At 38.1% G+C, this 26,572-nt stretch overlaps 1 protein-coding gene across 1 annotated transcript; it reads right to left on the reverse strand.

Annotated features, from left to right (window-relative positions):
* Positions 1–26,572, reverse strand: LOC145326790 (uncharacterized). The gene is made up of 9 exons (XM_080170199.1): positions 26,497–26,572; positions 26,088–26,127; positions 19,749–19,832; positions 15,695–15,749; positions 14,037–14,135; positions 13,558–13,755; positions 12,766–12,873; positions 11,906–12,207; positions 1–790 (listed from the first exon to the last, which is right to left on the reverse strand). The coding sequence occupies exons 3-9, from the start codon at positions 19,822–19,824 to the stop codon at positions 651–653; spliced, it is 978 nt and encodes a 325-aa protein (XP_080026325.1). The 5' UTR covers positions 19,825–19,832; positions 26,088–26,127; positions 26,497–26,572; the 3' UTR covers positions 1–650.

Consider the following 26,572-nt stretch of genomic DNA (forward strand, 5'->3'; position numbering starts at 1 on the left):
CCACTATATTATTTTTAGTTTTAAAAAGAAAATTTTTTTTTTTGGGGGGGTTATTTTTCATTTTTGGGAGGGTTAGGGGTGTCCGTCCCACCCCCCAAGAAAATAGTTATAAACCTTCCCGGGAACTATGAGAAGCTACCCTGTAAAGGAGAACCCGATCGGTTCAGCGGTTAGCGAGATCCTTCGCTACAAACAAACAGACAAACAATTAGACAGACAGACAGACAGACATCGTTCTACTTTGTATTATAGATTAATGCCAGATTTAAGTTGGACAATTTTTGTTGTGCTATTTGCTTAGAAAGATTTTCTACAAAGTGGTATTTTTTTCAAAAGATCAGATAAAAAGGTTTTTCTGCGTCAACCGCGACTAAGCCTCAAATTACAACCCGTTTAAATGTTTATTTTTTTCAAAAAATGGGATTGCCATATTTGGGTCATATTTCCAGCTAATTCTTAAAATTGTAAAAGGTTGATTTTCCAAAGGCTTACAGGCGAATGCCGAGCCCTACTCTTCTGTTATATTATTTTAAAACGATTATAATCCACTTATATATCTTAAGACATAAAGAATATCTTCGCTCATAAAAGCTATGAAAAATTTGCACTTTCTAACTCCAATGAAATTTACAAAAAAAAAATATTTAATATTACAGTAAATTTAGTGAATAAGTTAATAAAGCTAATAAGCTGACAAACGACGACATTTTTAAATTGTTTGTGGCTGATGACGTCATTGACAGCAGGCTTTTCTGACTTCTTTTCATGATGCTTGCTTCTGCCAGATTACCTGAAATAAAAAATTGATTATTAAATATTAAACCCAAATATACTAAAAGAGCTGAGTCTTGTAAACCTAAAACCATCTCATGACTCTGAAAATCCTTTTTTCCTTCCGTAACAAAGTAACTTGCACAGAAGGACTACCAGAAAAGGTCATGCAATCAAAAGGCTTATTAGAATGGATATAGAATATACGATTATATGGCAGAAAAAAAATTCGTCAATTTAGGTTGCTAACAATTATTGGTCCGCTCGTTCATCCAGTAGGAGGGTAGAGGATGTTGCCAAGGGTGTTGTGGATGGGCCGTATCGCTGCGAGTTTAACTTTATTAGAGAAAATTAAAATCTAGTGTAACATCCATTCTTTACACAATGAAATAATCACAATCGGCTTCAAACTAATCTTCTAGGTAGCTTTTATCTATTTACAAAATACTGTTATCTAAATTTTAAATATAAGAAACTTGACTAATTATCATATTTCTTATTTAAATATAAAATGTTATTCTATTTTTTAATTTTTTTTAAAATTAAAAAGCTTAAAGTGTGAGATGATATTATTCAGAATTACATCATTTAACTTTAAGATAGCAAAGTTACTCTAAAACAAGATGTCTGTCAGTCTGTCGGAAAAATGCAATTAACTCGATTTTGAATTTATAATATTAAAACCACGTCATTTTATAGTGCTCTTAAATTTGTTTTGTTATTTTGCAGGGCTCGGCAGCTGTGCGTCAGCCGCTTTTAAGCCTCAGGGAAATGAAATAGAACTGACCCAAATATGGCCACCCCTCTCTTCAAAGCATTCAATGTCGCGGCTCACGTGCATAGCATTGGTTATTTTCCCCATCGTTGTACGTCAGTCTGTCTGTCCATACAAAAAGTTTAATTTTATGCTTTTTTAAGCCTCGCTACTTGTAAAAGTTGTCATCTTTGTGTTTTTCATCTTTTCTTTTTTCTTGTTTCAGTAAGTAACAAATTAAATCATAACTGTTAAGAGCGCAGCTACTCAATAATTCTTTATTATAAGTAATGTCTATCTTTAAATGAAGTCTAGCTCGTTTTTTTTCTAAGCGAAGCATTTTCATTATTAAAGCAGGTCCGTCTGTTAATTTAGATATGTTTTAAAAGTCCGTACGGCCATTTAAAACATGTTGTTCTTCGATTTCTCTCTCTCTCTCTCTCTCTCTCTCTCTCTCTCTCTGTCCCTGTCTCTCTCTCTCTCTCTCTCTCTCTCTCTCTCTCTCTCTCTCTCTCTCTCTCTCTCTCTCTCTCTCTCTCTCTTCTCTCTCTCTCTCTCTATCTATCTATCTATCTATCTATCTATCTATCTCTATCTCTCTCTATCTCTCTCTCTCTCTCTCTCACACTCTCTCTCTCTCTCTCTCTCTCTCTCTCTGTCTCTCTCTGTCCCTGTCTCTCTCTCTCTCTCTCTCTCTCTCTCTCTCTCTCTCTCTCTCTCTCTCTCTCTCTCTCTCTCTCTCTCTCCCTCTCTCTCTCTCTATTTATATTCTTTCCTTTAGTATTCAATTATCATAATTAAATAATACTTTGGTCAACATTTTTCTTGTTTAATGAATTGGATACAATAAATGTCACTGATTTTATTAATTTTTAACAAAAGTTAGTTGCAACATTACCATTTTAAAAAAATATTTGAAAAAATGCATTCCCTTTTTATAAAAGATTATCCAAGAAATAATAATGGAATAAAGGGACAAATACCGGTACCAAAAGTTTTATATTTAAGGAAAACTTTGAACAGTGTCTATTGTCTAAACTTCTCAACAATAAGATTAATATTGCACTAGATTTTCATTTACTGTAATGAAGTTATAATCTCAGATAGCTAAAATAACTACCCATCCCCAGAGTGGGGACAAAATGTGGTATTCGGCAACCGTGAGCCATGTCTATGGCACCCCTGATCTGGGGTTCGGTGGAGGGTCAATGGCCCTCCCCCGAGTCCTGGGGAAGGGGTCTAGTGACCCCCTCCCTACGCTTAGAATTAATGATTTGAATCTGTCATGTTTATTATGGTTAACTGTATTCTTAATTCTCCCCCACCCTTTCCAGGGATGGGGGAATCATTATTGCCCAAACTGACCATTGTATATGTATTATTTATGCTTTTATGTTATGATTATTTATTCCTATCCATGTAATTATTGTTTGTTGTATATAACTGAGTATCTCTTAACCCTTCAATAAAGTGACAACTGAAAATAGATGTTGATCATTATCTAGTGAAAGCTAGAGAAGCGTAGCTTCTCTATAGTAAGGTGTCCACGTCTGTCACACTGCCGTAATCTAATTGAACTCCGGTGTCTGCCATTTCTCCTCGGCGGATACCACAACTTTGGTGACAGCTGTGTGAGATTACGGCGAACCACAAGTGTAGAGCAGACGCGCATCTGAGGCTAAGGTACTCCCAGCAGTGAATCTGGCAAAACTGACGCAAGCAACCTGAATTACCCACCCTGGACAGCACAGTTTAACTCTGCATCCGGCAGTTGTGGAAGCGAAACAGCGAAATCTGACGAATAACCGCGAGCAGCGCTGATATCTAATGGAGAATTGAGCGCCAAAAGGGCTGAAACAGGCCTGCGGACCGGCTGAAACAAGCCAAATACGTGTAGACGGCTGAAAATAGGCCAACTTTTCTGCAAGAAATAGCAGGATCCGAACCAGTGGCGCTAGCAGGACGGGACATTCCCTGCCGCCGATAGGCTGAAACATGCCACATAGCTGCAAGCTGCGAGCTAACATACGGGTGTAGTGCACCAGAACAGAGAAAAACTACGTCAACCCCGAGTATCCTGAGAAGCTACAACGCAGCCACCCATCTAGAAAACAGATATTATATCACATTTGCAAGGATTACCACCCTAATGTGATGGCCAAACAATAGATTTATGAGCAAAGCTTGGCAAACAAATTGTTGTGTTGTGATAAATCTAAGAATAGAACAGGCTTGGATTACTGTGTATTGTGATAACAGCTAAAAATAGAACAGAGTTGGTCAACAAATCTGTTATGCAATTGTGATAAGGACAAAAATAAAGCTAGATGTAATATAATCAAAACAATCTCAAGCCCACAGCACAATAACAATACACCCCTTATTCCAAGGGAAGGGGAGGGGCCCCTCTCCATTGAAGGCAAATACAATCAGGGTGATATAACAGATAAGCCTAAGATTAAGAAGCAAAGGCCCCATTACACCAGCACACAGTTACCCCCCTCCCTCACAGTGGGAACGGACGGAGTTACCCCCGTCCCCTCACGCGCTTCCCCCCCTTCCTACCCACACTAGACTAAGTCCGTCTGTAGTGTGGAGCTAGCGATCGGATACACAGAGCGCCATTCACGGGTAGCGCAACAGAGTGCGGAAAATATCATAAATTCAACGGACGAAGCGGACCAATGAGAGAGCGAGCTGAGGGGTGAGAGCGCGTTTTCCCCGTGTGCGCGGATTTGACGGCGCGAACGCGCGTTACAAGGACAGAAGATTCCACGCACACACACACACACACTTTCACACCAGAGCGGAGCTACTCCATAGCATTTAACAGGGGTATTTTTAGCAAATAAAGAATTGCAAGTTTCTTTCCTCCTAGCTCTAGTGTGATAAGGGAAAACCCAATCAGTTCCTGACAGCAGTTCAGACCCTCAACATCTATCTACCTCAACACCTAATTATTGATAAGTACAGCTAAGTTATATATTTGCAATTAAAACTCCCAACCTAGTGATACAAACAGTGTTGGCTGTTAGGCTAGGAAGCCTCAAGTGACAACCCATTCATTGTAGTACTGTATAACTTTGTGCCCGCCGTTTCACCGTTGACCCAATGGACCAGCATCAAGTCCCAGGAGGTGACCAAGCCCCAGTATGGCTCCAGGATGACCCTCAGCCGGCCCCAGCCGAGTACCGCAAGCTGATGCTGAGCAATCTGCCGGAGTTTAGAGGGCCGCCCAAACAGTCCTGGTCGGCACATATCCGCCGACTGGAGATGTCATGGGCGGCTTACCGCGTGCCACCTCATGATTCCCTCAACCGCCGCAACGCCCTACTACTGTCATTGGTAGGGCAAGCGGCGGAAATGGCGTCCCATCTGTTTGGCGAGGCAGGCCAAGCCTTGACCTACGAACAGGTCAAGACCGAGTGTGAATTGCTATTTCGCCCTGCTTTTGAATCCCAAACGCTTAAACAAGCGTTTAGGGATTACAAGCAACACTCGACAGAACCTATACAGGCGTACATATCAACAAAGTGCGCCTTGTATAGGGACGCCTACAATCATGAGGATCTTGAATTGTTGGTGGACGAATTAAATCGTGGAATTCGTAACGCCAATGTAAAACGCCTCATGATGAACCATGAAATTGCGAGTGTACCTGAGTACACTCGCAAGGCCATGTTCACCGTGACCATGGTTACTAAGCAGCTGAAGGAAGGCGTGTGCTTAGTGGACTCGACCGACGGGCTGACTGGATCTGCCTGCATCCAGTTGCCCCAATATGACGAGTCGGAGCCAATGGAGATTGGCTCCTTGGCTCCGGGTCTCCACCAGATGGGGAAGGTAGCTCCAGATGACAAGGTTCCAGGCCGCTGCTACCGCTGCCAGGGGAGAGGCCACCGAGCTCGAGACTGTCCAACGCCTGTGGAAGTTAGCCTAGAGGAGAGGCGCACCCAGCCACGCCGTGACCGTTCTGCCAAGTGTGAGCGTTGCCACTATGACGGTCACACGGCGGCCGATTGTAGAGCTGACTGGTCCCAGGTAGCCAGCCGCAGGCGCACCGCCGACAAGGGTGCCCCTCCGGGAAAGCCCAGCAGAGTGGCCCATATGGAAGGTAGCGCGCCCCCAGCACCACCACCGCAAGCAGCCGCCCCCAGAGCTGCGGACCGAGCCGATGGAATGCCGCAGTTCGGAACTGTCCCCGCTAGGATCAACGTACTGGGCGGCGCGGCTGAACCCAACCGGGTTGGCCTAGGCTTCAGTCTTAACCATCTGGGGCCAGAGCTGGTACAGCCCAACAACATAGCCGAGCCAGAGGTGCTGAGGCCCCAGCCTTTCAGCCTCAACATGATGGAACCTGCCCGACTGAGCCTACCCAGCAAGAGTGGAGGGGCGCTGCCCAGCGTTCCTGAGACGGTGTATGGGGAGGCCCTGGCAGCCGCTGAACGAGAGAGGCAGGAGGTGCTAGCCAGCACCTCTGCATCGATGTATGGGACGCCACCCGGCGTCGCCACCTGGGATGATGGGGGGGTGCTATCCAGCGCCTCCCACCCTGTGCCTGGAGCGACAACCGTTGCTGCCACCGAGATACCTGGATCCTGGAACGAGCCAGCCTCCAACCTGATGTCTGGGGCGACAACCGTCGCCGCCACCGAGAGACCTGAGTCCTGGAACGAGCCAGCGGTCCCAGAGGAAGGGGTGACACCCGTCACCCCCAGCCAGCCAGCGCCACCAGCCTGCAGGGAGAGCCCAGCTACATGCCAGCCAGCGCCACCAGCCTGCAGGGAGAGTCCAGCTACATGCCATCCAGAGCCCTCTACCAGCCAAGGGAACCCAGCGGCTCACCATCAGGATAAGTTGAATTTGTTAAATGTATTGAATCCAAAACCTTGTAAACACCCAGCCTTGCCTGTGCCCCCTGCACTTGAGGCTGGGGAGATTGAAAATTGGGAAAATAAGGACTTGCCTGTGCCACATGCACCTGAGTTCCTGGGGCAGGGGAGGGCATTGAGTAAGGGCGAGCCTGTGCCATATGCACTTCAGCCCCATGCCACTGGGCATGCCTTGGACCAGGGAAGGGAGCATTTAGGGCTAGGGGAGCCGACACCCAGGCAAGTGCCAGTCGCTTGCCAGTCTGTCATTGGGGAGGGTATCGGGGTGCCTCGGCCGCATACAGATAACGCTCAATGGAAATTTGTGTCTAGCCAGGAGCAGCCCAGCCGTGTCCAGCCCCAAGAAGCAGCCGTGACCAGAGCCGGAGATCCCCAGCCGCGTGCACGAGGAAGATGGTTACCTGGAAGCCTCTCCCATTGGTGGATGGTCCTGTGGGGCCTCCTGCTGGCAGCCGTGTGGCCTACAACCAGCTACGTCCTGGTGGGATGGGACTGTGCCAACCCCACCCATGTCACGTCTTACAATAAAGAAAAGATGTGTGACACGGAGCCCCTACACCAGGAGGTGCCCCTGGGCCATGACATCCACGTCCTGCAGCAAGTCAAGGTGAGGGAAACCACTGGGTTCAGCTGTCAGCTCACCGTGTCCCAGTGGACATTCAGGTGTGGGGTATGGGGTCACCTCAAGGTGACCTCGGTCCCCACCCTCATGAGGCCAACCAAGATAGACCCAGAAGCGTGCCGAGACCTGGCCAGGAACCGAGTATACACGTTGCCAGGCAAGACCCAACCACTGACGTTCCAGCTGAACCACCCCCTGTTCTTCACCATTGATATGGTGGGCGCCCTCGTCAACAGCCCCGAGGGGGTGGGTTGCGAGGGGGAGGACGTCCACTTTGAGGGCCAGCTCTACCGCAATGAATTAGTGCTCCAGGAGCGGCGGCTGCTGGTCAAGGAGGAGACCTATGTGGTGGAGGATGGACGGGTGGAGTCCCAGTCTGACCACCTGACCCTCGATTGTCCCCATTCTGAGCTGTCCTGTATCACTGGGGAAGCAACCTACGTGTGGGACCACCTGGGAAGAGATTGCCCCCTGAGGCTGATCCGCAGCCTCCAGCCCAGCCTGGTAAGGGATGCATATCTGGTTGACCATCAGGCCCAGTTTTTCATCAACATGACCAACCCCACCTCAATTGTGAACTGCGACTTCGAGGCCCATGCCACCAACCATCCAGCGTTGTTCGTGGCAGCTGACCCAGCCGCGGCTGCGCTGCCCCGAGTGTCGGCCAGGGATGTTGACGTTCCCCTTCAAGCACAGATCCATGCAGGTTATATTGGATTTACCCTGGAAACACGCATGAGAAGCACTGCAGCAGAAGAAGTAGCGGCCAACTGCTGGAAGCTCCAGCAACTAGATCCGGCCCACCCGGTGCGTGTCCAGGGGAGCACGTTCTCGGTACTGAGGGGAGACATCCTGCTGCAGCTGACCTGCCAAAGGCACAAGTATGTTGTCCGCGAACACAAGGAGTGTTGGGACAAAGTGCCAGTGGAGCCCACAGGTTTTGTAGACGCTGTGACGCGGGTATACAGTGAGCACGCCACCAAGATTCCCTGTTCCTCCACCTACCCCCTGACTGTGCACGCGGAGGAAGGCTGGATAGAGTTAACCCCTGCTCCCAAGAAGAGGCCACCCCCGCTGGATACGCCTAAGCAGTTGTTGACAGACCCCTTAGACGACTTCAGTTCAGGTGGTTTGTATTCGCAGGCTGAGTTGAACGACTGGCAACAACTGCTGGCGTTCCCAGCATACAAGAGTGCCATGCTGACCGGCCTATCCTATGGCTCCTGCGTTCAGCAAGGCAGCTGTTCGGCCACAGGAGACCATGGGATAGTGTCCTACAACATTGACCGACTGGCGGAGGAAGGAGAGGCAGCCCTGGATGTCTGGGCAGGATTTAGACAAGCCATCCACGAGTGGGGAGATGGCGCCGCCATCCTGTGCTTGCTGTTGCTGATCCTCAAACTGCTGGGGGACCTAACCATCATTTCTCTGGCAGCAGCACAAGGAGGAGTCCGGGCAGCCCTGAATGCGATATCACAAGTGTTCCTGTACCACCCAGCCTTGTATAAGAAGGCGATGGCTAGAGCCAGGCTCAACCATGCCAAGTCCCGGGACTTTTCAGTGGACTGGGATGCCATTCCCATCGGCAGGGAAGCAGCCGAGGAAATGGTGTCTATGAAATCAACGGACAGCGGGCATGACCGCCCAGGTAGGCCAGGACCGCCCTCTGGCAGACCCCGCGGCCCCTCAGGAGGACAGGCCGCTGCTCAGACAATCAATCTGGCAGCCAGTGCCCCAGCCGCTGCCAACAACAACCCGCAGGCCCCACTGCTGACCGTTCCAGCAACAACTGTGCCACCAGCAAACCTGATGCCTGCCGGCGCTGACCAACGGATCCAACCCAAGTCAGCCTCTGCCTTCTATCCCACATTGGGAGCCCATCAACCCTAAGAAGATACTCACCACTAGGATTCCATTGAATCATTATCGTTTGTATATATTTTAGCCCTAAGGAGCGGGCCGAAGGCCTCAACCACTGTCGGAAGTCTGGTAGGGAAACCATCTCCCAGCCTTCCGAGGGGAGAGTTGTGGTATTCGGCAACCGTGAGCCATGTCTATGGCACCCCTGATCTGGGGTTCGGTGGAGGGTCAATGGCCCTCCCCCGAGTCCTGGGGAAGGGGTCTAGTGACCCCCTCCCTACGCTTAGAATTAATGATTTGAATCTGTCATGTTTATTATGGTTAACTGTATTCTTAATTCTCCCCCACCCTTTCCAGGGATGGGGGAATCATTATTGCCCAAACTGACCATTGTATATGTATTATTTATGCTTTTATGTTATGATTATTTATTCCTATCCATGTAATTATTGTTTGTTGTATATAACTGAGTATCTCTTAACCCTTCAATAAAGTGACAACTGAAAATAGATGTTGATCATTATCTAGTGAAAGCTAGAGAAGCGTAGCTTCTCTATAGTAAGGTGTCCACGTCTGTCACACTGCCGTAATCTAATTGAACTCCGGTGTCTGCCATTTCTCCTCGGCGGATACCACAAAAACACCTAATTTAAAAATACCTAAATTAAAAAATGCCTAATTTTATAAATGTCTAATGTGACAAAACACCTAATTTATAAATACCTAATTTAAAAATGTCTAACTTAAAAATACCTAATTTTAAAAATGTCTAATGTGACAAAACACCTAATTTTAAAAATGCCTAATTTTATAAATACCTAGCTATAAATACCTAAGTTTAAAAATACCTAGTTTTAAAATATCTAATTTAAAAAAACCTAATTTTAAGCATATCTTAAAACTGTTGTTGAATATATTAAACCAGCGGCTACGCCCCCTAGAGTCCTCTAGGGGCGATTGCAGTGCGAAGGGGAATTCAATTAGTCGGATGGGGGGGGGGGGGTTACAACCCCCCTCCAAAATTACAAAATATAGTTTGAAATAGAAAACTGGACGGACGTACGGACCGACCGACCCTAATTATAGAAAAGCTTCGCTTTTAAAAATATAATTTTATGATTAGTTTGTGGCACCTCACATGAGAAATAAATTAATTAGTAAAATCAAAGGTTGAAGGACAAAGAAAATGAATTTTTAATTTCTATTGGTTTCTTCCCTAACCTAAGTAGCCGTAGCTTCGCTTTCTTGGGGGGTGATAGTTGACCATCCCCCATTTTAGTTCTAGTTTGATAAAGAAAGATTGAAGAAATATAAAAAAAAACGGGGGAAGGGGGGGATTTTTTCAAAGGGCGGTTTCTCTTTGAAAGGTGTTGGTAACCTCCCCAAAAGCGTTATAAACCTTCCCATGACCTACGGGAAGCTTTTTTGTAAAGATAAACCATATTGGTTCAATGACTAGCGAGATCCTTCAGCAAGAACAATCAGCCAATTGGATTAATGTTATCAAAATTTTAAGTATTTTAGTGAAAAAATTTGATATTTTAGAATTAGGCATTGTTAAATTAGGCGTTTAGATAGTTTAGAATTAGGTATTTTTAAATTAGGTGTTTTTAACATTAGGTATTTTTAAACTTAGGTGTTTTTAGTTAGGCATTTTTAGTTAGGCATTTTTAAATTAGGTGTTTTGTCCCCACTCCCCATCCCCTCCACTCCTATTGGATAAACGAGCTGAACAATATTGGCAACCTACGTCAATATATCCACGTATTTTAAATCCATTATTAACAAAGACATTAGTGATGAATCATTAAAAAAAGGAAAATGTTAATTTATGCTAATTAAATCCTTTTATCAATTTACGTTCAAAACAAATGTTCAATATTTTAAGTTAAGATTTTACAAGCTTACAAAATTAAATTTATGCTAACTGGATAATATAGCAAAGCTACTCAAAACGATCAGTTTTCTTTAATATTCATTAATTTCTCCATATCGTGTCTAACATATTACTGGATTTATCATTACTTTGATCTTACACCAGATTAAAGTTAAACTTGTAGCTGGCTAAAATTACCCCCCCCCCCCCCACCATCAACCACCTTTACTCAACTCCTACTGGATGAACGAACTGACGAATAAGTGTTGTCGATGTTAACCACTTAAACTGACGACAATTTTCCACTGTCAAGTATATTCCATTTTCATTTTGATCATAATAACAATATTTAACGACATCAAAACCAGAAACTTGTTTAGATTTTAAACTGATTATGATTTTAATTATTTGATACTGGTTTTTCTTATTTGTTAAACTTTACTTTTATTAATAGTATCATCCTTGTTTTTAAATGTTATGGGCTTGGTTATTAGGTATTTAATTGCAAATAGTTTTATATCCATTCATTTAGAAGCTAATTTTTTTTATTTTAATAAAAAACCTGCTGGGTTTAAAACCATAAACAATTTTATTTTTGCTCAATTAGATTTAAAATAATCTGCATTTATTAGCTAATAGAATTTTATTTTATGACTTAATAATTTTTTTGTGATGTATGAAAGTATAATTTTTCTATAATTAGACTTTGTACGTTACAGCATTAAACTGCCAGTAAAATAATAACAGAATTAATTGTCTGGTCATTATAAAAATCAATTGCAGTTGCTCTCCTATCATCTAGGGGAGAAAAGATAAAACCATTCCAAGATTTAAAGTAAAAAATATCCTGGATTTTTTTAATTGGCAAAAAAATCTATAAATAAATTTTAATTTTTGATTTTTTAAGGCAATTTTAACGCAGAGTGGTGTAATTTCATTCTTGGAAGCTTTTATAGTGCCTATAAAAATGACGTCATACTGGCCTACCATTGAGATAAATTAGTCTGTGTATTGGCCTATCATTAGTCATTTTAAGGAACTATAAACAGCTTCATTTTTCAACATTAATTAAGGAAAATAGCATGTAAAAAAAGTAAATTTAAAATTTTTCTTAGGTAAAAATATCTTACCTTTTGATTCTTGCTCCTTTTTAATTTCATTGTTAATTTGAATGAGTCTGGCTAGCTCAGATGCAAGCCTCTCTTTATGCTTCTCTCTATCATAACTCTCCTCTTTACCATGCCTTGTTCGGTGCTCAGAGGTACCTTTGGAAGATTTCTTATGTTCATTTGAGTCTTCATAATCACTTATATTATCAAGTTTATCACTGTTTATTTTGTCAGTTGCAGGTTGGTCTCGGTAGTAGGAGCTTGTATCATAGAATTCATAGTAGTCATCGGGCACTAGACTGGCGGCTGCGCCAAAGTTATCACTACAAAAATATTCTCCTTTTGAACACATTTAAATTTCAAACCATTTAATAAAAGCGAAGCTTTTCTATAATTAGGGTCGGTTCGTCTATCCGTAACGAATAGCTTTTATCGTTAATCTATGCACGTTAAAATTGTCATATCGATTTAAAACTTGATTCCTGTAGTACTTAGGTACGATTCAGACAGCGTAGTTACCAGAAAGTTTGCACGTCCATTTGAAAAAAATTTTTATGTGATCCAATTATCCTATTTATTTGAGTTTTACTTTAATTGAACTACCTTTATCTCCAAGTACTTGGCATTTCCATTTATGAAATTAACAACAGGTTGTTTAAGGCTTGAACCCGTACCCTCCCAAAAAATTCTTAATCCACCGTTTAAGAGGATGCAGCATATAGTGCCTTAATTATAGATTACGTCATTTAATAAAAATGACCAATGATGGCCAGTATACATTGTAATTGACCAATGGTATACTGGCCAATCATTGGTCATTTGTTTTGTATGACGTCATTTTTCATAAGTTGCTTTGTTAAAGAGTGGAAGGAGATATATTCCTGGTGCTACTATACTGTGTGTAACCAATATTCTCTTCACTGTAATCCTCATAATCAGAGGAGTCATAATCTTCATCAATATCCTTATCAGTGGCCTCACTAAGAGTACTGAAAAAAATATTGCAATATTAATTCATTTTTTCTTGATGATCGTCTCACCAAATTATTGTTAAAATTAAGCTAAAATTTTGACAACATTTTTTAGTGAAAATGCGTTTACTTCCTTATACAGGATGTCTGTGTGTTTGTGTGTTTGTACCGAAGGATTTCGCTAACCGCTGAACCGATCGGGTTCTCCTTAACAGGGTAGATTCTCATATGTCCCGGGAAGGTTTATAACTATTTTGGGTGAGGGTAACACCACCCTCCAAGAGAAATTAATTTTTTTTTTAATTTCTCGATTTTAGAAAGAGAGTTCAACGAAAAATAAACGTCAAACGCAAAATAGCCATATTTTGAATAAAAAACCATTTAAAGTGCCACGAAAGGCCTCTAGGGGCGTAGCCGCTAGTATTATATAAAGTAGTATGTTTTTTTGGTCTGTTGCGAAGTATCTCGGTATTTGGACGAATGTTATCTCCAAAATCTCAAGAGAAATCACCCCTAGAAAAAAAATCCCCTCCCTTTAAAGGAAAGGTATATTTTTCTTGGACTGGTCTTAGACAAAGTTCGTTTTCCATTTATCTGTAAAATTTTGCCTTTTTCTTTAGGTCCTCGAGAGGTTTTACACACAAAAAAAATAATACATTGAGACTAGAGGAGAAGCCACTATTGTTTTATTTATATTTTTACCTTTTTAAATTTGACTCTGTGGTTGATAATTTTGCCCAAAGGTCTGACTTCTTGGTGGCTACTTCTTTATCTCCTGTGGCCCATGTCCACGCTCTCTCTGCTGTTGTTCTTCTTGTTGTTGACCAGGTCCATGGTCTCACTGTTGTAGTGGTTGTTGTTGAGCTTAGCTTTGTTGTACCAGATGTAGATAAGGCAGTTCTGTGGTTTCATGGATTTTTAGAAAATTTGATGCTAAATAAAAAATGGGTAGGGCAGCAAATATATTTCTATATTTTTCATAAAAAATCTAAATTATTACTTATCCAGGAAGGGAGTGTTTATAAGTCCCCAACGTTTTTTTAAAAAGTTTTCTTATTCGTTGGCTTAACAACTTAAGGGTTGATTTTGTGTTTCACCATTGGCCATTGTCTTATCCCTTTAGATTCCTGCATATATCACTTTTTCTAGAAATAACTTTTAACTATTTCAAAATTCCATTCCTTGGATTGAAAGGTATAAAGGTTTCCAGAGAGAATGGAGGGCAACACTGGCCAGCATTATAGTGGCTCTCTGGTAGGCTGATACATAGCTTGTAGGATCTAGATACATAGATACATAATCAGATACATAGATACATAGTCAGATACATAGATAGATATACAACACTGTCCAGCATTATAGTTGCTCTCTAGTAGGTTGATACATAGCTTGTAGGATCTAGATACATAGATACATAGTCACATACATAACAACATAGAAAGATATATAGATACATAGATTCATAGTCAGATACATAGATACATAGTCAGATACATAGATACATAGTCAGATACATAGATACATAGTCAGATACATAAATACATAGTCAGAGACATAGATAGATACACTACACTGTCCAGCATTATAGTTGCTCTCTGGTAGGTTGATACATAGCTTGTAGGATCTAGATACATAGATACATAGTCATATACATAGATACATAGTCAGGTACATAGATACATAGTCAGATACATAGATACATAGTCACATACATAAGTACATAGAAATATACATAGATACATAGATTCATAGTCAGATACATAGATACATAGTCAGATACATAGATACATAGACAGATACATAGATACATAGTCAGATACATAGATACGTAGTCAGATACATAGATAGATACACAACACTGTCAATCATTATAGTGGCTCTCTGGTAGGCTGATACATAGCTTGTAGGATCTATATACATAGATACATAGTAAGATACATAGATCCATAGACAACAGGCAAAAACAGACAGCCAAATAGACAAACAAACAGACAGACAGACGGACAGACAAACATACAGACAATAATACAGACAAACAGAGAGCCAAAGAGTCTGATCAATTGAAAGATTTGCTATGCTCCTAATCATAAAAGTGCAAGATAGTGTCTTTGTTTTATGAGACAATATCTGTAAATTAATTTATTAGAATCATATGCTTTAAAATTATATAAAAATCAAGAACATTTGTGTCCATAAGTAGCAAAGCACCACTTTTTCTCTCTCTCTTTCTCTCTCTTTATTTTTTTTTCACTCCTCTCACTCTTTCTCTTTCTCACTCTCTCTCCCTCTACTCTCTTACTCTCTCATTGGAATTAGGCGATTCGAGAAAAAATCTCTAAATGAACCATAGAGATGCTCTGCTATCTAAGTGGATAATAATAAGATAAGCTGATAAGTCAATTTTTAGATTAGCCTTGAATTTTCTATGAAAATCGCAAAAAATTAAATACATAATCGTTGTAAATAATTGTGCTATTGTGCTCCCGCTATTAATGGATGTTGTTATCCTTATTATTTTTTATGATTTTGCTTTTTGACCTAGTGAATCCTTATAATAAATTAACAGGATCTGTGTATGTACACCAAAAGATCTTGCTAACCACTGAATCGATATGGTTCTCCTTTACAAGGTCCTGGAAAGGTTTTGGAGGAGGATACAACCACCCTCCTATGCAAAATCACCTCTACATATTTTGTTTAAATAGAACTTTTTCTTTTTAAAACTACAATTGAAAGTTATGGGTCGACTCCCCCCTTCCCCCTTTTTTTAAGGACTCCCTGAAGAGAAGGGCAAAGCAACTAGTATAATCTTAAAGCTACAAAATATTATGAAGCTTACCTGAAAGGCTTAACCCTAAATCTTGTTAGATCATGCCGCAATATTATTTCATCACCTGAACAGAAAAATGCATAAGACATTTTATATTTTCAACATATATTTACATTAATATTGTTACCAAAATTAGATATTCCTACTACAGGGTCCTATGATTTTTTCTGGGTCGATCCCGCCCACTCCCCAACCCATTTTATTATTTTAGTTTTTAAAAAAAAAATTACTTTTTTTGGGTGGAATGTTTTTTTCTAGGGGCGATTTCTCATGGGAGGCTGGTGGTGCCCTCTCCCAAAATAGCTATAAGCCTTCCCGGGACATTTGAGAAGGTTAAGGAGAACCAGATCGGTTAAGCGGTTAGCGAAATCCTTCGGTACAAACAGATAAACAAACAAACATCCTGGTACTTTATTATATGCATGTTCTTGTTATGATTATTGAAAACCTCTTCATGTATTTTCTAATTATGATAAAAACCAATATAAAACAATCAAAGTGTAGATATCATCATTAAAAAATTATTCAACTGGAAATTTTCTTGAAAATAAAAAGGAAGGAAATTGTAGAAATTCATTGTTTATCTGTGATAATAGTATTCAATAACTTAAGTTTTCTTGATAGAAAAATAAATGAAAACATCTTTTAAAATAACTATTAAAAAATGTACACTATTTCGCTAACCTATAATAAAAAATATTGAAGGATCTCGCTAACCGCTGAGCCCACATGGTTCTCCTTTACTGTGAAGATTCTTTTAGACCCAGGAAAGAACTATTTTTTTTAGGAGAGGGTATCTCAACCTCTCAAATCCCCCCCCCCCCCCCCCAAATAAAAAACAATAATCTTTCTTTTTAGATTTCAAATTGACAGTTGAAAAAATGTAAAGTGTCCCTAGAGGCTTCTGGGAGCCAAACCGCTTGCTTATAAAAAAAAAAGTGACTACATCATTTCTTAAATAGTTAATTTCAGTAAAAAAAATTTAAATGTCTGCTTTTTAAGACCATTTTCAACTCCTTTATTCCTGATCTTCAAAAAATGAACATGTAACATTGTTGTAATTACTTAATTTCCAAAAAACAATTAAAAATTTTTGCCTTAATTTCAACGGACAAAACCACAAACACTTTTTATGCAATAAAAAAAATTTCTAGTTTTTTGTTGGTTTTTTTTTCAAGCGAAGCTTTTCATTAACTAGGGTAGGTCCGTTCGTAAAGGATAGCTTTTTTAGTTAGTTTAGGAATGTAGGTAGGAATTGTTCTATCGATTTTAAACTTGGCATAGTAATAATAAGATACGATGAGCAACAGTATTATCGTTACTAGAATGTCCGTACGTCCATCAAAAATATGTTTATTTTTAACTTTTGTGACTAACACTTATTATGTTATTTAAATCTTCTGATTTTTATAATACTGATTTCTAGGACAAAAACTGCAATTTTATTACCGATTCATCTCCTAAAAATGTAAGTATTTAAGCAACGAATTTATCTACAATTCTGCTTATTTAGTTGAGACATTTTTATGTTAGTTTGTCCTTCGTTTCATAGCTTCGCTTCTATGGATGTTTCATCCAGTTTTTAAGTTTTTACGTGTGAACCTTCTAAATGTCATAAATAAATACGGTAATTTTATTTGTAGAACGAAGCTTTTCTCCATATGTTTGTTTGTTTCATACATTGAAAGTTAAAATAGTTCTTGAGGGGAAACCAATTTCTCGAAAAATAGCTTATATTCAGCTTTATTGTTTTGTATTGGTTTTATATTAAACAAGGATGACAACACCCATAAAAGCGAAGCTCTAAGACGTTGGGACAAAAGAACATTAACACTTGTATATATGTTGCAAAACTGCGTAAATGCAGGATAATGTTTAATGGCATACTTTCATTTTTAGGACTCCATTATATAGAGGCTTCACTATGTTGGTATGCTTTCTAAATCGTACCTATCTGTTATAAGAATCATCATGCAAAGTTTGAAATCAATAGGACAATTCTAACATGTCTCAATAGAGCTAACCATTCCGGATGGACGGACCGACTCTAATTATAGAAAAGCTTCGCTTTAAAAAAGAAATAAAAATACTTTTATTAGCAATATTAATCAATATATGAAAGTATTTGTACGTATGTAGATTGTATTTTCTTCATTAATTAGTATATATATATATATATATACATCTTTATTTGCTATTCATTATACGAAATGTATGGGATATTATTCCTTTTGTCTGTATCTATAGCATCTCAGAGTATTCTAATATAACTAATACTGACAAACATACATCCTACTTTAGACATTTGAAACTTGAAGTGTAATAATTTTATGAATTATTGTAATACTAGCGGCTTCGCCCCTAGCCTCTAGGGGCTTTGCCCAAGAGGTGATAAAAAAAAATTATTGCGAGAGACCATAAAGGACCATGGAAACTCCTTCAAAAAAAAAAAAAAAAAAAAAAAAAAAAATGGGGGGGGATTTTTTGGTTTTTGGGGGGGTTGGGGGTGTCCCACCCCCCGAGAAAATAGCTTAAAACCACCACAGGACCAATAGGTAGATACCCTGAAGAGTAGAATCCGATCGGTTCAGTGGTTACCGAGATCTTAAGGGACAGACAGACAGACGGACGGACAGACGGTCAGACGGACAGACGGACAGACAGACATCGTTCTACTTTGTATTATAGATAAAAGACTAGCGGCTGTACCCCTGGTATCTAGTGGTTCTGTATTCGAATGGGTAGGATAAAGTTAATATATAGCCTAAAACCATCCCCAAGACATTAAATTTAACATAACCAAAAAGAAAAACCCCAAACTGTCCTAGTTTTGAGCAAGACGATTCCAGTTACGTCATATACGTTTCGGGAAAGAAAAAGGGAAGGGGGGAAGAAAATCTCTTCAAAAGAGATAGGAGAAAAGGGAAGAGATTTTCTTCTCTCTTTCCCTTTTTATATGACGTCACACTCACAGGATTCGTCTTGCTCAAAACTGGGACAGTTTGGGGTTTGTCAACCAAAAACCATCAACCTAAAGTGGAGAACCTCATCGGAAATCTTAGGCGTTTGGAAAAAGGTGGTGTAAGGGGTCGTTAACATCCCCCTTAAAACTGAAAATGTCCTCCCCCCCCCCTAACAAAACCTTGCGCACGCCACTGTTCCTAATTTCATAATAATAAATTTTGACCTTAATTTTCTTCAATCAATCAATTATAAGTTTAAAAAAAGATTTATGTGCACATAGACGTCCAAGGGGGGATATTTTTTTTTACCCCCCCAAAATTTTTACCCTGGGGATAAATTTTGGGGGGGGGTAAACTAAATTTACCCCCCCCCCCCAACAGACTTTAGGGGGGGTAATTACCCCCCCTCCAAGCAAATTTTACCCCCGAGGTAAAAATTTTTTTTTGGGGGGGGGGGGTAAAAAAAATATAGGCGCGCTTCCCGCGCCATTTTACCCCCCCCGCAATACGAATTACCCCCCCCTTAAAATTTTTTACCCACCCCAAAAAAATAGCTTGGACGTATATGTATGTGCATGTATAATATTTTCATAAATAAATCAAAAAAGTGTCACAAACTAACCTATTTAATAATTAATATGACTTTAATTTGCCTTAATTATAAATAATTTAGAAATCTTTTAATATTTAGTAGCGAAGCTACTCTAAAATACTGTTGTCTGTTCTTCCTAAAAGGAAATGTAATTTTGCTTTTGCTGAGACTCAGCTAACCAATAAGCATCTACTCTAAAACTCACTTATTTCGCTATTATGACCCAAAGGCGAAGCTCTTTATAGTGCCTATAAAAAAAATGATGTCATACAATACAAATAATAGGCCGATACAAAGAATAAATTATCAATGGCAGGCCAGTATACATTTTAATTGACCAATGTAAGGCCAGTACGAAGTCTTTTGTCATAGGCATTATAAAAAGCTTCCCCAAAGGCATAATAAGACACATACGACTCCTATGCAAGGTGCAAGACATTAAAGTTAAGAGCATGGGGGAATACCGCTTGTAAGACTTTAAGACAAATGTGCAATAAAGATACCTTACCCCTGTGCGTGCAGTCTGGAACATCCTGATCATCAACTAGAGTTTTCAGTCTTCCTGATAATGATATCTCAAACATCTGAATACCTAAATAATTTTGTTTGTGAGTTAACCTCTTAAATAATATTATATGTATTGTAGTCTAAAAAGCAAATGGGAAAGGCTTTTCCAGTAGGCTTTGAAACCGATTAATATCTATAGGATTATAACTAGTTCTCAGCCATACTGAAAAATTATGCACAACATCGTATACACGAATACTAAAATAAATCTCGTAATATTAATATGAGTTTTGTTAGCCCGGGTATTAATCTTATAATTTTTCATTTGTAAATTGGAGGTTCTACTATCCCCCCCCCCCCCTCCCCAAAGAAGCTTAGGAACTAGTGACTAACTATAGTGGAAATGTATAAAGACACACCGTAATGCAGTTGAATTGAGAAGATATTCTAATGTAGGGTTAAAAACGGTCCATTTTCACTTTTAAGGATCCTCCCGCATTTTTCTTTTTCTAGAAATGCACAATGCAGATGCAATTACATAACTTTCGCATTATAACAAAGTTAATTCTCAAATAACTTTAAACTGATATATCACTATAGCGTTTCTGCTGATGCTATCCTGATAATCTGATGTTATTTTGGTTTAGAAAAAAGGTTCTAATCCTCATATTTAGCATACTATAAATGTCATTGAAGCAAACTTTATGCATTACTCAAATTTAATCAAGAATAGATGGTATTCTCACTCCAAAAAAAGTTACATGAAAACTATAAAGTGATTTTCTGGTAATTCAAAAAATCCGCTGAAAATGGCCAAAAACGAAATGCCACGACTGGAAAAGCCCTTGGGATTGAAACAATAAAAGGGACAAAAAAGTTTTTTAATTGACGGAAAAGGTGTAAACAATATACCTTTTATTCAAATAAAGGCATAAGAAGCACTTAGGCTTGTAAGGGACTTGATGAGTATATCCAGACTACGTCATACTAAAGACTGTTATTTTGTCAGATGAGTAACATTTATAAGGTTAAGAGAAGTCAACCTTTTAATTCAATACTTAGGAACCTCTAGGTTATTCAATCGAGAACTAAAATTATTATTGCCTATTATCCTTTATATCATTGAATACTGCATGTATTATCACGGATGGAGGGGACATTGGGCTGTTTATTACGCAAGTCCCCAAAGTTTTGTTATAACATTTTTTTATTCGTTGATTCAACAACTTTGGAGACTTTTATTGAAATTTAATTGGCTGGTTCATTAAGTTGCGTATTCAAACGTTTTAATAACTAATTGTATTCTAAAGAAGTGGTGATTTTGTGTATTATCATTGGGGATGTACAGTACATCAATTCATCGGCCATTGTCTTATCCCTGATGTATTGTACAGCTATATCAAGATTCACGATTCCCATTTGCAGAATATTGCTGTGCTTTATACAACAGAGTTAACTAGATAGATCATTTACAGAATATTGCTGTGCTTTATACAACAGATTTAACTAGAGAGATCATTTACAGAATATTGCTGTGCTTTATACAACAGAGTTATACTAGGGAGATCATCTACAGAATATTGCTGTGCTTTATACAATAGAGTTAACTAGAGAGATCATTTACAGAATATTGCTGTGCTTTATACAACAGAGTTAACTAGAGAGATCATTTACAGAATATTGCTGTGCTTTATACAACAGAGTTAACTAGAGAGATCATTTACAGAATATTGCTGTGCTTTATACAACAGAGTTAACTAGAGAGATCATTACAGAATATTGCTGTGCTTTATACAACAGAGTTATACTAGAGAGATCATTTACAGAATATTGCTGTGCTTTATACAACAGAGTTAACTAGAGAGATCATTTACAAAATATTGCTGTGCTTTATACAACAGAGTTAACTAGAGAGATCATTTACAGAATATTGCTGTGCTTTATACAACAGAGTTAACTAGAGAGATCATTTATAGAATATTGCTGTGCTTCATACAACAGAGTTAACAAGAGAGATCATTTACATAATATTGCTGTGCTTTATACAACAAAGTTAACTAGAGAGATCATTTACAGAATATTGCTGTGCTTTATACAACAGAGTTAACTAGAGAGATCATTTATACACGGTGTTTCAAAAAAAACTGCGTTTTCCGGTTTTGAGAAACAACCAGAAGGAATATGAAAAAAAGGATTATAGGTCCATATTCTATGTAAAAATGTCCATCGGATTTACTTAAGGTGTTTTTTGATATCTCTAAAAATGCGGCTGTACTGATTGGTACATGTAGGGGAAAAATGCTTGATGTTGAATATGAGATATCAATTAGATTGAAATAACATGTATATTTTGAAACATATTGTTTCAAAAGTACAATATCAAAGTAGTAAAAGCTTAAATCAATGTCCCCATATGAATTTTTTTACATATTTTCTTTTTTGGCTCCATGCAAAGACCTTTTTAGGTTCTTCAGAATTTAGTTTTTTCTATTTCTCTATGACAAAGTCATTTTTAGAAAAAAAATCTCTATTAATACTGTGTGCATTGACAAATAAAACAAGTCACTTTTTATTTCATTTCAATATCTTTAAAAATAAGCAAGTTATCATGGTTTGAAATTGTCCGAAAAAGTGCGTTTTCATTAATTACTCATGTTTTATAAGATGATCTCTTATAATCAAATTAAGAGATTAAGAGATGAAGGGGGGAGGGGCGAGGAACGAATATGAACAATTTTAATACTAAGAATTAAAATCCAAGCAAAAAGAATATTGATTTTTTATTTAAAAAAAGGCATTTTAAATTAAGTTTAAAATGTAATTATTAGATTATTTTGATGTTTATGTTATAATGTTGTTTTCAAGTAAAAAAAGGATTTTAATTCAACGTGATAGCATAAAATTCTTTAAGAATACAATAACACACACACATTTCGAATTCTTTGGGCTCTAAAATGCGCTGTTGTTTTAAGAGATATTAAAAAACACCTTAAGTAAATCCGATGGACATTTTTACATAGAATATTCCTTCTGGTTGTTTCTCAAAACCGGAAAACGCAGTTTTTTTTTAAACACCGTGTAGAATATTGCTGTGCTTCATACAACAGAGTTAACTAGAGAGATCATTTACAGAATATTGCTGTGCTTTATACAACAAAGTTAACTAGAGAGATCATTTACAGAATATTGCTGTACTTTATACAAGAGAGTTAACTAGAGAGATCATTTACAGAATATTGCCGTGCTTTATACAACAGAGTTAAACTAGAAAGATCATCTACAGAATATTGCTCTGCTTTATAGATCAGAGTTATACTAGAGAGATCATTTACAGAATATTGCTGTGCTTTATACAACAGAGTTAACTAGAGAACTCATTTACAGAATATTGCTGTGATTTATACAACAGAGTTAACAAGAGAGATAATTTACAGAATATTGCTGTGCTTTATACAACAGAGTTAACTAGAGAGATCATTTACAGAATATTGCCGTGCTTTATACAACAGAGTTAACTAGAGAGATCATTTACAGAATATTGCTGTGCTTTATACAACAGAGTTAACTAGAGAGATCATTTACAGAATATTGCTGTGCTTTATACAACAGAGTTATACTAGATAGATTATTTACAGAATATTGCTGTGCTTTATACAACAAAGTTAACTACAGAGATCATTTACAGTATATTGCTATGCTTTATACAACAGAGTTAACTAGAGAGATCATTTACAGAATATTGCTGTGCTTTATACAACAGAGTTAACTAGAGACCTCATTTACAGAATATTGCTGTGATTTATACAACAGAGTTAACTAGAGAGACCATTTACAGAATATTGCTGTGCTTTATACAACAGAGTTAACTAAATAGCTCATTTACAGAATATTGCTGTGCGTTATACAACAGAGTTAACTAGTGAGATCATTTACAGAATATTGCTGTGCTTTATACAATAGAGTTAACTAGAGAGCTCATTTACAGAATATTGCTGTGCTTTATACAACAGAGTTAACTAGAGATATCATTTACAGAATATTGCTGTGCTTTATACAACAGAGTTAACTAGAGATATCATTTACAGAATATTGCTGTGCTTTATACAACAGAGTTAACTACAGAGATCATTTACAGAATATTGCTGTGCTTTATACAACAGAGTTAACTAGAGAGATTATTTACAGAATATTGCTTTGATTTATACAACAGAGTTAACTAGAGAGATCATTTACAGAATATTGCTGTGATTTATACAACAGAGTTAACTAGAGAGATCATATACAGAATATTGCTGTGATTAATACAACAGAGTTAACTAGAGAAATCATTTAAGGAATATTGCTGTGCTTTATACAACAGAGTTAACTAGAGAGATCATTTACAGAATATTGCTGTGATTTATACAACAGAGTTAACTAGAGAGATCATTTACAGAATATTGCTGTGCTTTAAACAATAGAGTTAACTAGGGAGCTCGCCAACTCTAAAATTAGGCATCCCATGTCCCATTTGTTTATAGAAGTTTTAGATTGTTCTACAGACAAACAACCTTCGGATTAAAACCTATTCCTATTATAAATGGTACTATGTGAAATGATTACTTTAGCTGTGAATGTTATTATTTGATAATATAAGATAAGAAAGATATTTTTTTATTTAAATCAATTAGCCTTCAAGAACAGATCTACATAAATTATACAGCATAGTTATAGTTTCTTTTAGAAAAAAAGAACAGTATTTTTTGAACATATAATAGCACTAATACATAAATAAATGTCATAAGTTTAGTCAGAAAAGCGGTTGTGAAACACAGGGGCGTCCAAGCTTTTTATTTTGGGGGGGGTAAAAATTTTTGAAGGTGGGGTAATTCGTTTTTGGGGGGGTAAATGGCGCGCGAAGCGCGCCACAAATTTTTTTTACCCCCCCCAAAATTTTTACCCCGGGGGTAAAATTTGCTTGGGGGGGGTAATTACCCCCCCTGAAATCTGTTGGCAGGGGTAAATTTAGTTTACCCCCCCCAAAATTTACCCCCGGGGTAAAATTTTTTGGGGGGGTAATTTAAATTTTATTAAATATATAGTATTAAAAATGCGCGCGAAGCGCGCAAAATTTTTTTTTATTAGGGATTTTTTTATTTTGGGGGGGGTATTTACCCCCCCCCAAATTGTTTGGGGGGGTAAATACCCCCTCCTAAATGGTTGGGGGTGCCTACGGCACCCCCAGGGTGGGGTAAATTTTAAATGGGGGGGGTAATCGCCCCATTACCCCCCCCCTTGGACGTCTATGGTGAAACAGAAACCAATGAAGAATAAACATCGAGAAAGTTAGAATGTAAAATTTGTAGTTTAAGTTTTCAAAATATATGTTTTGAATTATCAAAAAAATCATGTAAAGTTTATATCCCTTGGAAAGCAAATCCTATCATATTTCCCAAATAACCGTCTTAATAGTCAAAACAGAAAAATCTCTACTAATAAAGCAAAAAATTACGGAAAAAAAATTTAGTTATAATTTTACCGTCCCAAGATGCCAATTTGACGGTATTTATAAAAAGTCTCCTACTGCGAGTAAATCATCAGAAAATTGCAATTTAATTTCAAATATAAATGTATTTACATAAAATATCTTAACTTTATTCTTAAGGTCAAAGTTCTTAAGTGAACAAGGTTGATAAAATTCAAAGTTGTTTTCATTGCGCTGATATTCAGTTAATACGTCCTAAAACGACCACATTTTTCTTATTTACACCCCTAGTAATGTTATAATTTATTTGGTAGGGCTTTTCCACCATTTTTAAAATAATCCTGCGGGCCCTCTTAATCTTAAATAAAACAAGGATGACAACATACATAAAAGCGAAGCTCTAAACGGTAGGACATGTCAAGTTTGAAATCGATAGGACAACTCTAATATGTCTAAACCAAAGATTACAGCTATCCGTTATGGACGGTCGGATTTTAAAAAAAAACACCAAAAAAAGGTTTTCAAAATAATAAGTATACCATAGTCGCTACGCTCCTATTTGAATAAAAAAGAAGTAAATGTACACGTATAATAATATAAATTCCCCCGCCCTCTAATGGTCAAGTACTCGGCAGGTTTAAGCAATCCCTGTAAAATTTAAATAGCTAAAAATATGGGGTTGTTGCGTAAAATCACGGGAACAGCTTTGTAAATCTAACTTTAACAATAAAGCTACGACTTATATATCAACCTCACAACTGTCCGTCTGTCTGTCTGTCTGTCTGTCCGTTTGTTTGTCTGTCCTTCATACGATCGTAACATATATTGAAGACTAATTTTTAGAACTCTTGAAGAATGAAATAATACAAAGCTTACCTAAGGCATCGCATGTTACCCGTCCTTGTTTGTTTAAAACCTAAATAAAAATGCCTCTAATATATATTTTTGTATTATAATATTTTTAATTTTGATAGAGATCTTTAGAAAATGAAAATTTGGGATTTTTTCGCAAAAAGTTTTCTAATTTCCCTTTTTATAGGCACAAAAATCCCGAATTACCACATTTTAATGGACTATTCTAATATAACGTCATTTCTTATTGGCCAGGAGTAACGAAGTTTCTTGAAAAGACATAAATGAGGTCTATTTGATATACTTTGAATTGCAACATAATTACATACTATGAAAGTTCTATGTTCTAAATCTATGTATATAATTATATACCTGTGCTGTGAGTTCTATACTATGTAAGTTCTATGTTCTGTATCTATCTATCTATATATACCTGCCATGTAGTTATCAAAGTATGTGCTGTGTGTTCTATACTGTATTCTATGTTCTGTATCTATCTATCTATATAT

Source organism: Acartia tonsa, chromosome 8 (genome assembly GCF_053477335.1).
Source record: "Acartia tonsa isolate MP-2025a chromosome 8, ASM5347733v1, whole genome shotgun sequence".
Taxonomy (NCBI): domain Eukaryota; kingdom Metazoa; phylum Arthropoda; class Copepoda; order Calanoida; family Acartiidae; genus Acartia; species Acartia tonsa.

Bases quoted from the DNA above. Each gene is read 5' to 3' on its own strand.
- LOC145326790 (XM_080170199.1), bottom strand. From the start codon at position 19,824: ATGTTTGAGATATCATTATCAGGAAGACTGAAAACTCTAGTTGATGAT. The intron at 14,136-15,694 runs GTAAGCTTCATA...CTATGTATCTAG, and splicing joins TTTAGGGTTAAGCCTTTCAG to ATCCTACAAGCTATGTATCA. The intron at 12,874-13,557 runs GTAAAAATATAA...TATTTTTTTCAG, and splicing joins ACAGAGTCAAATTTAAAAAG to TACTCTTAGTGAGGCCACTG.